The sequence below is a fragment of the Pocillopora damicornis genome, chromosome 2 (assembly GCF_964200805.1).
Source record: "Pocillopora damicornis chromosome 2, jaPocDami1.2, whole genome shotgun sequence".
In the NCBI taxonomy this organism is placed as follows: domain Eukaryota; kingdom Metazoa; phylum Cnidaria; class Anthozoa; order Scleractinia; family Pocilloporidae; genus Pocillopora; species Pocillopora damicornis.
Genome location: NC_142671.1, coordinates 5161331 through 5176196, shown reverse-complemented (window position 1 = coordinate 5176196; position 14866 = coordinate 5161331). Strand labels below are relative to the sequence as shown.

General features: G+C 37.7%; 1 protein-coding gene across 1 annotated transcript; it reads left to right on the top strand.

Moving 5' to 3' along the window:
• The first annotated feature begins 2514 nt into the window (after window positions 1-2514).
• On the top strand, window positions 2515-14622 carry LOC113673522 (sodium- and chloride-dependent GABA transporter 1). The gene is made up of 15 exons (XM_027189939.2): window positions 2515-3919; window positions 6021-6155; window positions 6699-6849; window positions 7156-7254; window positions 7653-7785; window positions 8526-8660; window positions 9104-9207; window positions 9578-9702; window positions 10264-10376; window positions 11197-11325; window positions 11740-11839; window positions 12057-12157; window positions 12541-12714; window positions 13305-13394; window positions 13995-14622. Exons 1-15 carry the CDS (start codon window positions 3715-3717, stop codon window positions 13998-14000), a joined length of 1800 nt encoding a protein of 599 aa, XP_027045740.2. The 5' UTR covers window positions 2515-3714; the 3' UTR covers window positions 14001-14622.
• Window positions 14623-14866: the final 244 nt, after the last annotated feature.

Genomic DNA, 14866 nt, shown 5'->3' with positions numbered 1-14866 from the left:
ATATCATGGATAAGAGCATAAGGAATAGTAATGTCGTACACAAACGCGGACCTGTTGATTTTACTACAGTGAGCCCAGTTAGGGAAGATAAAAGTAGGCGTAATATCAGGTGCATTTCGTAATTTTTATGAGCGCGAGGGATGTTTTGAAAGTCTCCTGTAATTGCACAAGCCTTAGACGAGTGTAATTTCACATAAAGACACAAATAATTCATGTATTTGTTGCATTACATTTTTCACAATTTGCATTCTTACGCGATATTGTACGTCCTCGGCGCACATAACTTCAACACTTTCACAAGTTTGAAAAAGTCGCGATTTTTTTTGGACACTTTTTGTTGTGTTGATTTTTTGTTTGTTTGTTTGTTTGTTTATTTCCAGAGAGAAAGTTTCGAGAGGGTGCAATATAAAAATTCCCTATTTCAAAGGCATTGACCAATCAAAAGCGAAATATTCTGTCTTGTATGTAATAAGCGACACGATAGAACATTTCCGTAGTCTGCCTTTTAAAAGTTTACAACAAACGAACTGCTGTGCATAACGTTATCGTAAAATTAGAAAAGAGAGGCTTTAACCAAAATCAATTTCAGGTATCAAATGTGCGATTTGTCTATGACTACTTGGCGTAGCGGGTTGAGTCTCTCTTGCCACTTATTCATTTCGCTCCCAGAGGATTGAAACAGGGATTGATTTATAATCGTAATGGGACTGGTGGGGGTCCAACTCGGTCTGTAATTATACGAGTGAATAACAAAATTGGACGACTGCGAAGCGGGAGTTTGATTTGTCAATTACCAATATGATTACAGACAAAACTGGACGACACAAATTCCTGTAACCAACTAATCATAAACATTACAATTTCCGAAATAAAAATACATGGAGAACAAATATCTCCAGTGGAGACAAAGTTGAAAGTTAAAAATTCCTCCATTTCGGAAATTTCCCAGTTTTTCTTAGGATAAGGGGTTGTTGCTATGTTTATTGTGATCGATTCTGTTATTGGTGTATTTAACTGAGTGGACTAAGTACGATTGGCTGCTTCACAGTGTTCGATTACAAGTGTCCGAATGCAGCCAACTGTTCGATCACAACTGTCCGATTACAACTCTACAAAAGTGAAAAAGATAGCAGTTAGCGCACCAACCACATCTGAGGAAACTGTCATGGTTATGATTGATAGCTTAATTAACGCGAAATATGACAAAACAGCCCACCAAAGACAATATCAGTTAACCCTCGACACCAACCCACGCTCACAATAGTATTGATGGGGGAAGGGATGGTTGAGATCTTTCTCAGAGTATTCCGTTGCATTTCCATTTTTTTGAAAACATTCACGATCAATGGTCATGTCGTTTTGCAACGACGAGTTGAGATAAACATTATGGGTTATTAAGCAATGCTTATCAAATACGAGCGTCTGGGGTCTTCTGAGGGCATTTGACGCTGTTGTGCAAGGCGAACTATGTTTTAACAAAATCAGTATTAGGTTTCTAAAATGAATTTTTTTGCCTCCTCTCTCTAGCAGTTGTAAAATGTCCGTAAAGACTACTTTAAAGATTTTACATTGACCGCCCAGCTGTGAATCAGACCCTCAAAGCTGAATGGAATAAAATTATCCAGTGAAACGATGATTACAATGTGATTTTCGGCTATTTATAATTTTTGTCATTGTAGTATAATGAACTGACTTATTGAAAATTTGTGGTAAGTCACGTAATTATAAATGAAACTTTCTCTGGCTCTTATTTTGCAAAGTTGATGCTCATGCTGACATCCAATTTAAGACTCAAAGAATAAGACTCAAAAATATGTGAAATAAGAAAATTACTAAATATTCTTTTCAGTATTACAGGAAATTTGATCAATCTTTAATGTTATGGAGATTGTTGTTCAATCTATGATAAAGTTTGATTGAAAAAGTCTGCCTTCATCTTTTAAACACTCAAGACAGACAAGACTCAGAAATCAAGGAAGTTGTGGTACCGATAGCTAATGACTGAATAGTAATTAGCTTCGCAACGCGTCTTGCGTTCAACATGAATACATTTCTCGGTAATCAGTATCTAAGGTATCTAAGTTGAACATATTCGCTCTAGAAAAACATTTTCAAAAGAAGCTCTAAATAAGTTTTATAGGGTCAGGTTTACTCAAAACGGAAATGGCACAAGATTTCTCGGTCAAGCTTATCTCTTGTAATAGCTTCAATTAAAAATAGAAAAACATACTTTGGTCCTAAAGATTGCACATGTAATTCGAGAATCATCTCAGACGGCTGAGGGGAAGACAGTCCAATATCAGTTTTTTTCCCTGAAGCTTTTCGTCATCTATCTACCTTTAAAATGTGGCATGCTTTGGAACTATGTTAGATCTAGATAATAAAAGCCTAAGTAGCAATGCAAATCACTTGGATAGACAATCCGTATCACGGAAAAGCGAACCGAAACATTGAGAAGGTTTAAAGCCCTCGCAGTCAATCGATTACTTCACTTTCAAAGTCAACAACATTTATGAAGAAAGAGAATTCACTCAGTCAGCGGTCTGTACCGAAGATGAAAAAAAAACCTGCAGGATGTATTTTGATGTGTGAAGGGATTGAAGGATGTTACGAAGAAAGGTTTGTCAAATTAAAACAGAAGCTAAGCATGCATCGATATTTTCGTGACCCAGATCCCAACCGCATCCCAAAATAAGTCATCGGGAGTAAATTTTAGGAACTGAAAATTAACTGTGGGCTGCAGTTGACCGATGGGGTTTCCGTTAAAATCTAACCTGGGAACGTTCTCGGGGTGCGTTTTGACTCAGCTAAGGCAAGTCAGATCCAAAATTCACTGACCCAGCAATAAATTATGCCGAACAGACCGGATTTCTAGGTTGGGCAGAAGCCGGTAATGGCACAAACTGCTAGAAGCCGGTAATGGCCCAAACTGCTTACGTGAACTTGAATCACTGAGAATTATACAAACGTGGGATAAAAAAGAATTCGGAAATGAAACTTGTGAGATAATTTAATTTTATAAAAACTTCCCTCGCTGTCGAAAACATCCAACTTGGCAATGTGTCTACTGAAAGACGAGACCTCGAGGTCTATTCAATTAATGCAGGGGGTTTAATTTTCAGATCCAGTGGCAGTAATTAGCTCAATAGGATGTTGCTGTTAACATAAGTTTAGGAAGAATACGCATTTAGAATAAGAAAAACATTCGTCAGAAGTTGGACATGTTTATTTTCGTCTTTTCCTTCCTAGGAAGCTAATTTTCTCTGAGTTCCTGTTATTTTCAGCAATTCCATTAGATGGAAGTCATTGTTTTCATTCTCAGTCAGTTATACCTACGTGACTCATTGCTCTGAATCATTACTGATTCTAAAATGCGTAAAAATCAACTAGCGACGATTTCATAGAAAATTCTGCGATCTAAAACTCACAGTACTCTTGAAACAACTATATCATAATCCACTCATCAACACTCAGTTGGAAATCAGTGAAAAATATCAGTTCAATGTTGGCAACAAGTCTTGGGTCAAATCATCCGATTAAAAGGTCACAAAGGAGGATATGAACAAGCAGTAAATTTTTCAATTAAAAAATGGGTACGTACGTGTTTGTGCGAAACCAAGTCACAGATATCGCACTACTTAAAAGCATACATTGGCTGAAGCTAGCCAGTTTATTCTTCTTGAGCATCAACACACATCAGGTGTAAGTGCAGTTATGGCGAGCAAATACGACTCCGAACTTCTGAGTCCCTTGAACTCTTCAAGTGAAGAAACCAGGCCTGGTGCGGCTGTTGAAGAAGAAGATGGAAAGCGAGAGCAGTGGACAAGAAAACTTGATTTTCTCTTATCGTGCATCGGTTATGCTGTGGGACTCGGCAACTTATGGCGTTTCCCGTATCTCTGCTACATCAATGGAGGAGGTGAGATATCATTTGATAAAATACGTCTATATTTACATCGTGGTTTTAACCTTCTCGCTTTCAATAGATATAAAGAAAAACTGGAGTAACCAGCATGGCTGTAAATTTTCCTCGCAAAGTATTGATTTGCTCCGCCTTGTGTTTCGATTTTCTTTTTCAAAATCGCCAAAACACATCGTCATGACTGCTCTGCTAAATTACTGCCGAATGGAAAGGAAAAAATTGTACCTAATCCAGAAAAATAAACATTACGGAGGTCAATTTCTAAAAACAGATAGTAAATTTTGAGCTCATCTTTCCATTGAAGAAAGATGTTGAACGATTTTTTTTTCACAATTGTGGGACAAGAAAATAAGTTCACTACAAGCTCAGGAAGATTCTAACCTCTAAATTTAGAATTTTACGGTTGAATCCTCTTCCGAATGTTGAACGGCTGTGGTTATTGTCTAGTCGTACTAATAGGATGAGAAATTTGGAAAGCCTCGTGTTTATAAATAAATTAAGAAAGATGGTGAACTTAGAGCCCGGTCCTCGGGCGAAGAAATCTCTTTATATTTGATACAAGCGTGAGAAGAAGACATTTTAGAGCACTTATCTTTAATTAGTAAAGTACTTCTCGTAAAAAATAGATTATATGTTGATAGATTTAAAACAACAACAAGCGAACACACAACCCCAAAGATCTCGTGTTGCTAACGGCTTCATTTAAGGTTGGCTAGAGTACTAAACTAAATCGTTTTCGTTCAGTATGGTAAATTTGATTGCCTAATATATTTTATAACGACCATGTAGTAATGATTCCGCATTCGCGACAACCGGTTACAACTTTAAAATGTGATTTCCATCTTACAAACGCGACATATACGACAGTGCCGCGGATAGACGCGTCCTTGAAATGGAAAATTACTGAATTCGACGATAGATTCAGAAGCTGAAATAACCTCTGGGTCAACAAAGTCGTTAAACGTGTTGATGCAAGACTAAGACTTTGTTTGGCATTCCTGAGATTCAAGCTTTTTAGCGATGAGTTTGCCTATTCAAAAGATTGTTACGTAACAGTGTAATGGCCCCTGGTGTTAACTCTCGTCCGGAGCTCAGGCAACCTCCGGATTTAAAGTAGGTATCAATCGAATTATTTCATCGTCATGGGCTTTCTTTCAAGTGCTACTTTAATTTCCGTAATGTGTGCGAAATTGTTGTTAGTATTTTGCATTTTTTTGTCGCTCAACCTGTTGCTTTCAGCTGCGGATAAGATAAAGAGGCTTCATTTGAAAAAGCTACGAATAAACAGCACAACAGGCTCCTGAAACAGAAAGGTTCTCAGTCTTATACTGAAAACTCACGGATACTTGTATCTACATGTTTTAAGGCTTTATTGACCTCGAGAACATTTTCCGAAAACTCCTCGAAGTAAGTAATTTTCCATCACAAGGACACAAGAACAGGACAGGCCTAACCGTGTTTACATGTCAACAATTAGACAGTCACTATTTCTGCTCGGAGAAAATAAAGAGGTGCCTGCATGGACATATACAAGAACTTACAAACAACTTACACGAGTCAGTCCTTGCTTACGTCAGGGTCCTAAAAAACGTCAACTAGTAATAAATCTAGAATTAAACGAGATAAATTTGAAATTTATGAAGCCGAACTGGAAAAGAAACTGGACAGTGAGTTCACGAATAAAGTCTGCTTTGATTGAATACTTTTCCATGATGAGAAACCAATCATTCTTTAGTTTATTCCGATTTGCCCCTACTTCCCAACAGCACAATAGCTTTCATTGTCAATGTCTCCAGATGAGGTTTGAGTCTTAGACTTAACATTTAAAAAGCATAAAGGTTATTTCTTCCGATACTGAAGCATGCTAATGCCAGGTACATGATTTGTTTTCGATCCGCCTCTGCGCGGAGAACCATCTTCTTTTTTATCTGTGTTAATTCTGTCAACTCAAAGTTTAAGTATTTTAACCTCAGCACGGAGTCATCATCAAAACCACTGATTGTTAAAAATTTTTCAACACAAATGTAATGGGAGACACTGATAGCTAAAAAACTCAGCAGGTAAGCACACATATTATCAATATTTTTTAACTTCACAGCCTCCTTCCTGATCCCTTACTTGATTTGCTTGGTGTTCTGTGGAATTCCTATCTTCTACTTGGAAGTCGCTCTTGGTCAGTACGTTGGAAAAGGAATCGTCAAATCATGGGCGGCAATTTGTCCTTTGTTTGGAGGCATGTACTGCAGTTAATTATTTATATTGTCATGCATTAACCCTTTAACTGCTAAGAGTGACTGGCATTTCATTTCTCCTTACAGTATCACCCTTGAATCAAATGTAAAGGTCACAAGAATAACGGAACTTATCATTAATTTAGGGAGCTCCTGATGGTCAAACAAATTCTCCTTCTCAATTCCAGAGGAAATGTAAGGAGGACAGAATGGAGAATATGAATACCAATGTTAGGGTGTAAAAAAAACCTTCTAAGAGCAATTTGAAGGTGTTTTAGGACCTTATCAAAGTGTATGAAAGTACCATGTCACCATTAAATTGAGATGGGATTAAAAAAGGAGTCTCACTCACAAAAGTGGTAGGGACCTTCAAACCACGAGAAGGGTGGAGATAATAAAACTATTTTGGCCAATTTCATCGGTCTCACTGACAACAAAGAAGCACAGCACAATACAGCACAGAAGAGTTGTTACCTTGATGGACAATGGCTCCAATTACCCAATATAAACTAGTTGTTAAAGACAGTATTTTTGTGTAATTGCAGGGCTTGGGTATGCTATGTTAGTGATCACCTTCCTAATCAGCGTTTATTACAATGTCATCATCGCTTGGACTCTGTATTATTTGGTTGCGACTTTCCGAAAGACTCTGCCTTGGGGTGAATGTGGAAATGAGTGGAATTCTAACTACTGCAAGTAAGTTACTACTATAATCAAAAATCAAGATGAATAGTATCATTGCTATAGGAGAGTGTATAAACACATGTGATAAGAAGGATGTAAACATCTAACAGCATGATACATACAGAGTGACTGAGAATAACTCTCTGTCTAGTACACCCTTAGATTACATCATTTAAGGCTGCAGCTGTAGGCATGCAATAGCGCTATATCTAACTGACTTAGCGTCTCTGATGCCTTCAGTGGTCTTTAAAACTTTGCGTATATTTAATTCTGATGTTTATTAATTCAATCTTTTTGCTTTATTTTTTTCTTTTTAAGGAAAGACCGAGTAATGGATGCAAGAGTGAACTGCACAGCCATTGGTCTTCCTGTCAACTGTACCGGAAGTTACATTTCTCCCGAGGAAGAATACTTCAAGTAAGAAATATGTCCACTGCGCAATTAAATTCATTGACTCTAAGTACGCGAACAATGAGTTTTCAAACAGCTTTGAAGAAAGCTTTTATAACCATTTTCACTCGAAAAACGTGGCAAAGGAGAAAAACACAGGAAAAGGGGAGAGAGGCGGAGTGGGGTAAAGTTCCTTTCATCTCTATCTTTGCCGGGGTTTAGAAAAATAATCATTACTAACAAAATGAAAATAAGCCATTTCCCCAAACGCCAGTAAGTCACGACTTTAGGACCACTTACCGGAAAATCCATATACTTATGTTATGTTATTATTCATCAATACAAGATAGGGGATTTCGCCTTCTATGTTGGAGGAAAGTGATTTAAACTTTTAATTCAAGTTGTGACCGTCTTTATTGTTTTAGTAATCACGTCCTCAAGTTGTCTGATGGAATTGATCAGCCAGGAGAAGTACGTGGAGAGCTGGCTGCCGCGTTACTTGTAGGTTGGATCGCTGTTTACTTCTGTGTGTGGAAAGGGGTGAAATCAGTTGGAAAGGTATTTCTCTTTATAATTTTAACCACTGTCATTCTCATGATAATGATAATAATTTACGTGGAGACCCCGGCTCTAAGAGTAATATATTCAAAGTTCTAAGTGTTGCTGTAATGATATCAAAATCAATTATCGTGGAATCTACTTGATAGTATAATCTTTTTCAAAATGGCGTCTGATGATGAAAATCCTTGTTTACGTAAAATCTACCCGGGAAATTCGCACCAGTAACCAAATGATCCGAATGAGCATTTTTTACTTGGTTATCTTGCAAAGTGTCATTCAACTAAGTTTTGTTTCATGTAAGAGATGATATGGTTGAGGTGAATTATTTACTTCAACCATGCAGTGGTCTGCCAATGAATAATTGTTGTCATTTCTGAGTCGATATTTGCTGCATTAACCTGGAACATCCAATTTGGATTATGATCTTGCTATGGGGGCTATTTATACTCATGCAAAACTTTTTTTAACTTTGTTCACCAGTTTTAAGGTGGTTTATTCTCAAAAGCATAACGAAAGAACAGTTGTAACTACACTGAACACTTGTTGATGTTCCTGATACCGGAATTAACCCTTCACTCTAACAAAGAGCCAACACTCAAAAGGCCAGCCTTTGACACTCTTTACAGTGGCTAATTTACATTATCAACTCAGCTGATAAATAAAATCATCTTGATACATCCCCAATCGACAGAGCACCATAGTTCTTTAGAGGTTTACCCTCTTTGTTCCTGATACAGGTTGTGTACTTCACTGCGTTGTTTCCCTACTTGGTTTTGTTCATCCTTCTTGTGCGAGGTGCTACTTTGGAGGGAGCTGGCGATGGAGTCTTGTTCTATTTGAAGCCTGAGTTCTCCAGACTCTCGGATCCAAAGGTGAGAATTTGTGGTCATTGTCTGGAGTTCTGAGGTTCCAGTTTACTAAGTAGATAGGCACTGCCTCATCTTATGCTCTGCTGTTCTCCGGGAAAAAATATGGAGTTTTCGAGCCGACAAAGACCACAACGGTAACGCCAGCCACGACTAAAAACTATTACATTATACATACACCAAGAGATCGCTCTTTATATGCACGTATGTTGCATGTTTAGTGAAGGACAGGTTTGACATGTTAACAAAATTCCGCAAAATTATCCAAGCGTAAGATGCCCTAAGGAAGTGTTGTTCAGCCATTGTTTTGGACCATGCCTTTGCTAATACTTGACTAGTTTCTTTTATTGTATTGAGTAGTCGCCAAAAACGCATTACGTGTTATATGAACCGTCTATTAACAGCGCCAATGCCTTAGAAGAATATCACATCTGTTGTAATTTCCACAGGTGTGGGTGCAAGCCGCCGGTCAGATATTTTATTCACTCAGCATTGGCATGGGAGGACTTCTCACCTACAGCAGTTTTAACAAGTTCAACAACAATTGTGAAAGGTAATAAAGACGTAGCCCTAAAAGCGAAAATGATTTCTGACCATAAGACCTACTCTGACCTCCATATACAAAAGACAAGAATAGGGAAAAAAAACTAGGCCAGGATCTCTCTTCCTTCCCTATATATGGAGCAAAGTATTCCAAAATTTAATTCAATTTTCATATTTAATTCTTGGAGACCTAGAGCCTTACTCCTTTCGTGACCAAGAGCCCTGGAGGCCCTAAATTCCTCCAAGATTCTGATTTCATCCCCATGTAAGATTCAATCTCTAACTGAATTATCATCAATTACGAGTAAGAGCAAGACACTTCTGTCTGGTTGCTCCTGCTTTTAACTAATTTTTAAAATAGTATCAAATTCAATTTTCAGGGACAGCGTAGTGGTATCACTTATCAACTGCTTCACCAGCTTTTTCGCGGGCTTTACCGTTTTCACTATGATGGGGTTCATGGCACACTTACTGAAAACTGAAGTTGGAAATGCAGTTAAAGGAGGTAATAGCCTTAAACTGCAGTATTTATCAAGTCAACCTGTTATCTTAGCTTGTCTTTGAAAGAAAGCGATAAAATCACGTTTGTTTCTTTCCCAACATTTAGAGCGCCAATGGACTGGAAACTCCTTCTAAAACAAATGTATTTAATTCTCACCTGGAGATTTTTCCATGCCTACAACTTTACACTACTTTGTGTCCCTTATCCACCGAGAGACATTTCATTTGTTAATATGTAACAAACTGTAAATGATATTCAGTTATACAAGTTCAGGTGTGGTTTAAGTGAGTTTCTGATAAAGGCAATGACAATAATGGTTTCAATCCCCCGCCTTTAGCCCCATGGTTCTATTATTTCAATGGGTAGCTGAGCTGTGCAAGCACAGGGTTGCATCCCCCTGTAGGTTGTATACTTTAGAGAAAGCCTACCTGGAACCTCCTGTCTACTGGCACTCTACACCTTTAAGTGAAAAGCGAGTAAAGTTTCAATATCATGTGAAATCTCTATCCCTTCTATTCGAAATGTGCTAAGTATATATAAAAAAAATATTTGTTTTATATTCAGGACCAGGTCTGGTGTTTATGGCGTTTCCTGAAGGAATTAAACAGCTTCCAGTGTCTCAACTCTGGGCATTTCTCTTTTTCTTTATGTTGTTTAATCTTGGACTTGACAGCCAGGTTAGTATGTAAAACCAATTTAATCTAACTCTTCCCTAGCGCAGATCATTAGATTTCGCCTTCATATTATTTAGATTAAACTGATCACAGAGTCTCCTTGAAAGAGCATGACAAATGACATGAATTTTTCATTTTTCGCCTAACGAACGTCATCCCTTCCCTTTAAATAACTCTGGGCTGAATAATATTATTTATCAATCCTTCAATCCCCCAGATCTACCTGGTAACTCTCCCTTTCTGGGTTGATTATGTCTTTGTATTAATTTGGTGCCCTATCTCGTTAATACCCCTTTGCTGATAAGTTTTTTCTTTCTCATCATTTTTTCTCTGGATTTCACCCAGAGTAGTTACGTGTTTATTACTTCTGGGAGTTAAAAAGAGAGGGCAGAGCGAACGGAGAAGTTAGGTGATGCGCTAAAACAAATATAAGTGGAACTTGTGAGCAGGAAGTTCTGTCAAATTGAGGGCATTTCGATTGACTCTCATAAAACTAAAACCAAAGTAACAAAAAGCTCATCAGAACGAAGAAAAATATCACAAGGAGTTATGAAAACTCAAAGTCGAAAAAAAGCCAACAAGCTAAAGCGCGGTAAAGCGCGAGCACCAAAGTCGCTGTTGGTTTCAGTTTTGAACCTGAATGTTTGAGGAAGTGTGCCAGTTTCTGGATCAATGAAAACCAAGGTAAATCCTTATCACTTTCGACACTCTGTCGATAATAACTTTTATAGCTTATAATTAATTGTCCGCAAACTGGGTGGAAGAATTTTAAGATAAGTGTTGATGACTTATCAGTGATACTTGTATTTCATTCCTTTTGAAGTTTGTTGGCGTAGAAACTTGTACCACGGTTATTCTGGACTGGTCACCACGCATGCGTAAATACAAGTCTCTTATTTCCCTTGGCTTCTGTATCATCTGTTACCTCCTTGGACTTGCACACGTTACGCAGGTAATCCTAACTAAAAAATTGCTATTTAGCTAATTTATTATAGCCATGAGCCTTTATAGGCAAATCACCGAATTAACGTGGAAGTTGATCTGATTAACCGTTCCTGACCATAAACAGGTACATACAATGGAAAAACACCAGAAACTTTGAATAAATTTCAAACCTATAGAAGATACCGAGACACTCACTTCCATTTGCTCCAATTTTTTTTTTTTTTTTTGGATACTTAATATTTCATTTGCGGCGAAAACTCAATGTAGGCATTTGTTATTAGCCTTTTTTCCAACCTGCCTCTTCATAGAAAGTGATGACACTTAATAACTTTCTCTGAGAAACATAAAATACTTTATTCCTTCGTTTTAATCGATTACTGCCGTATATTCATCAATCCTTTTATTTTTTATCTTCTTGAAGGGTGGACTGTACGTGTTCGAGATGTTTGACATTCAGAGCGGAGGAATCTCATTGGTTCTTATTGCGCTTCTTGAAACTGTCGCTATTGGATGGGTGTATGGTGAGGAGAACAAACTTTACAACCTGCTCGATTACTTTAAAAGCTAATTGCTTCAGCTGAAAATGGGGTTAGGTTTGTCTTTCAGAGACAACTGTTTGAGATGTAGGCTGCTTCTACTGTTTAAAATGGACCACATTCTGTAACTAGAATTGTGCATTCAGATAGGAAAAGTTAGAGGCCAGTTCTTCATTTACTTGTTTTCATTATTTTGTAACAGGCACAGAAAAATTCTGCAAAAACATTGAAAGCATGGTGGGGCATCGACCAAACATCTATTTCAGGTGGTGCTGGAAGTTTATCTCACCTGTCATTATTCTGGTAAGGGAACGTTTCATAACCGCTGGCAAAATATCTAAGCTATTTCCGCCCGTGATACATAACTTCTCCAAGGGAATTTTATTAACCAGAAATTTCGAAAAAAAGAAAGAAAATATGCCACTATCACAGGTATAATGCAAGCTTTTAAAGAAACTGACGCATCTGAAGGGTAAAGTGAAGGGTTGTTTTTCAGAAGACCATCGTAAGTGTGGTATGTGAAAAATAATGCCAGTTTTCCTGTGAGCCCTTTAGTTGAAAGACATAACCAATGTACTTCGGTTGTGATAGGTCAGTTTCATACCACACTCTATAAGATAATGTGGATCTCAACTCAGTGTTTAACCCAAAGCACTCAGTATGTTACAATTCTTCCCTGCCATCAGGTCATATTTGTCTGGCAGTGCGTGGAATGGTCTGGACTGTCACTTGGTGACTACAAATATCCCGTCTGGTCCGAATTTGTTGGGTGGGGACTTTGTCTCTCTTCTCTTCTTTGTGTTCCCGGTTACGCCTTATACAGGCTACTGACTGATGACAAATCTCTCCCACTCAAAGAGGTAAGAAGATCCTCTAACCAATTTTTATCAATGCTGTTATCAGAACGCTGTAAACCTTTTTCAGTGAACATTATCAAAACAGCGTTTTGCACAAGCAAAACCTCCAATAAACAGTGCTGATACTCTTAATTTTGACAGCTGGAGTAAAGCGACCTGATGTGAACAACAGCAAAGAAAGTGTACAGTTAACTGCACCACCTCGCATCTCATGCAGTATCAGCTGAAAACAGTATAGAACGAAATAGCGCAACCCATGTTTTCTATTCTCTGTCGAAAAAAAAACAACAAAAAAAAACAAATTCCCGTCTCATTTCAATGAGATCCACAGAGCCGCCTTTTTTATGCTGGTGAAGGGGATCAATTATACTTCCATTTTTATTGCAAATAAATGCTTCTTCCTTAGTGGTTGGAGAGTGTCCACTGAACAGGAGTCTGCCTCTTGCTTTACAAAGTACAATTTTGATGAAGTTAAAAGAGGGTTAGCTCGATAGTAATCTGGTAATAGTAATTTACTGATATTCTTTTAGAAAAATTATGAGTGCTTTTCGATCATCAAACTTGCCGATCAATTTTCTTGTGTGTTTTTTTAGAGATTTTTGAACTTGCTAAAGCCTGATGAAGCAACTATGCGGAGGATTGAACAACAAAATGGGATTCCCTCCAAAACCGAATTTGCGCTGGTAAGTTTACCAGAACTACAACTCAACTCTCACTTCTCACTAGAAACATGCTTATGAAATTAAATGGGTCATAAAAGACCAAAACTTGGTGAATATGTCCCACTATGAATGCTCTCTCTGTGTGCATACAGCAGTCGAGTGTGATGGAGTTTAAGAATAATTATTTTTCCTTGTCTTGGTTCCATGTACGTATGTCTATGTGTACTTGATCACCCACTCCGCCCAATGGGGCTTTTCAGGGCTAACGAATAAACGAGTTCCTGAACAAATGAATGATTAGACACATTGTTTGAAACTCCCAACTGGCAGGACGCACACCACTTGGCTATATGCAAGGCGCAGGCGCGTTGCAGGGTGAAGGAATAGAACCCAGCACCACTAAATTGCAAGCCCAGCGCTCTAACCTCTCGGCCGGACTTCACCCTTGTCTCCATCTCTAATAACTTACAATCACCAGTTGCTCACCTTGCTGAGAGTTATTGTAAAGTCTCTATCGCACTTCAGGCTGACATACTTCCCAATCTTATTGCTATCGAATTTATTTCAAAATCCCCGCAATGTCTCCAACACATTGATCTTTTTATTGTTCCTTATTTGCAGATATAAAGGCGAAATCCCTGTTCTGCAACGAGGAGGAACTTCCATGTACAAAGCTACAATTAGAATAGAATTGAACAGCTTCGCATGAGTTGACTCTTTGTTCAAGTGACTCCGTAACCAATTAAAAACTTAGATGAGTATAGTGCCATAAAGGTTACTAATTTGGAAAAAAACATATTCGACAAAAGTAAATTAGTCTTTTAAAGAGAGGTCAACGTTCATTTTTATATTGAAATAGGAAAAAGTTTTCAGGGATTTAAGCTTAACAGCCCTAAGATTTATGATACCATCTCAGTGTTAATTAAATAAGAGCACTTTTATTACGTGTAAACCCACAGTTGAAAATGAATCACGTTGTAGTGCGTAGTAAATGAGTTTTGAAGTTGTGGTATCACAAGGTTCAGCATGATTTACTTCCTTTCGTTTAATTTACTGAAGGACAAAAATTCTCAAAACTAAGGCAATTCAAGATTTATTAGCACAAATGTGTTGTTAAAGTTCTTCCAGCCCTTAAACCCTTAGGGCGACCAATATCTTATTTCTCCCTACAATGTTACTCTGAATCAAACATTAAGGTCATGAGAATAACGGAAATGATCATCAAATAAAGAAGCTCTTGATTGTTAAACGAATTCTCCTTTTCAGTACCAAAGTAAATGTATAGAGAAGATTATGGAGAATGTGCACATTCATAATGATTTTAGGGTGTAAAGGGGTAAATTTTGAAAGCTCGTCCCCATAACTCCCAAAATACACAACTGATGTTTTTTTTTTTTGTTTTTTTTTTGTTTTTTTTTTTTCAAATGAGCGACACTTTCAAACGTTATATTAGTAACGTAGAAGATTTCAGTTGGCACTTGTACGAAAAAGAC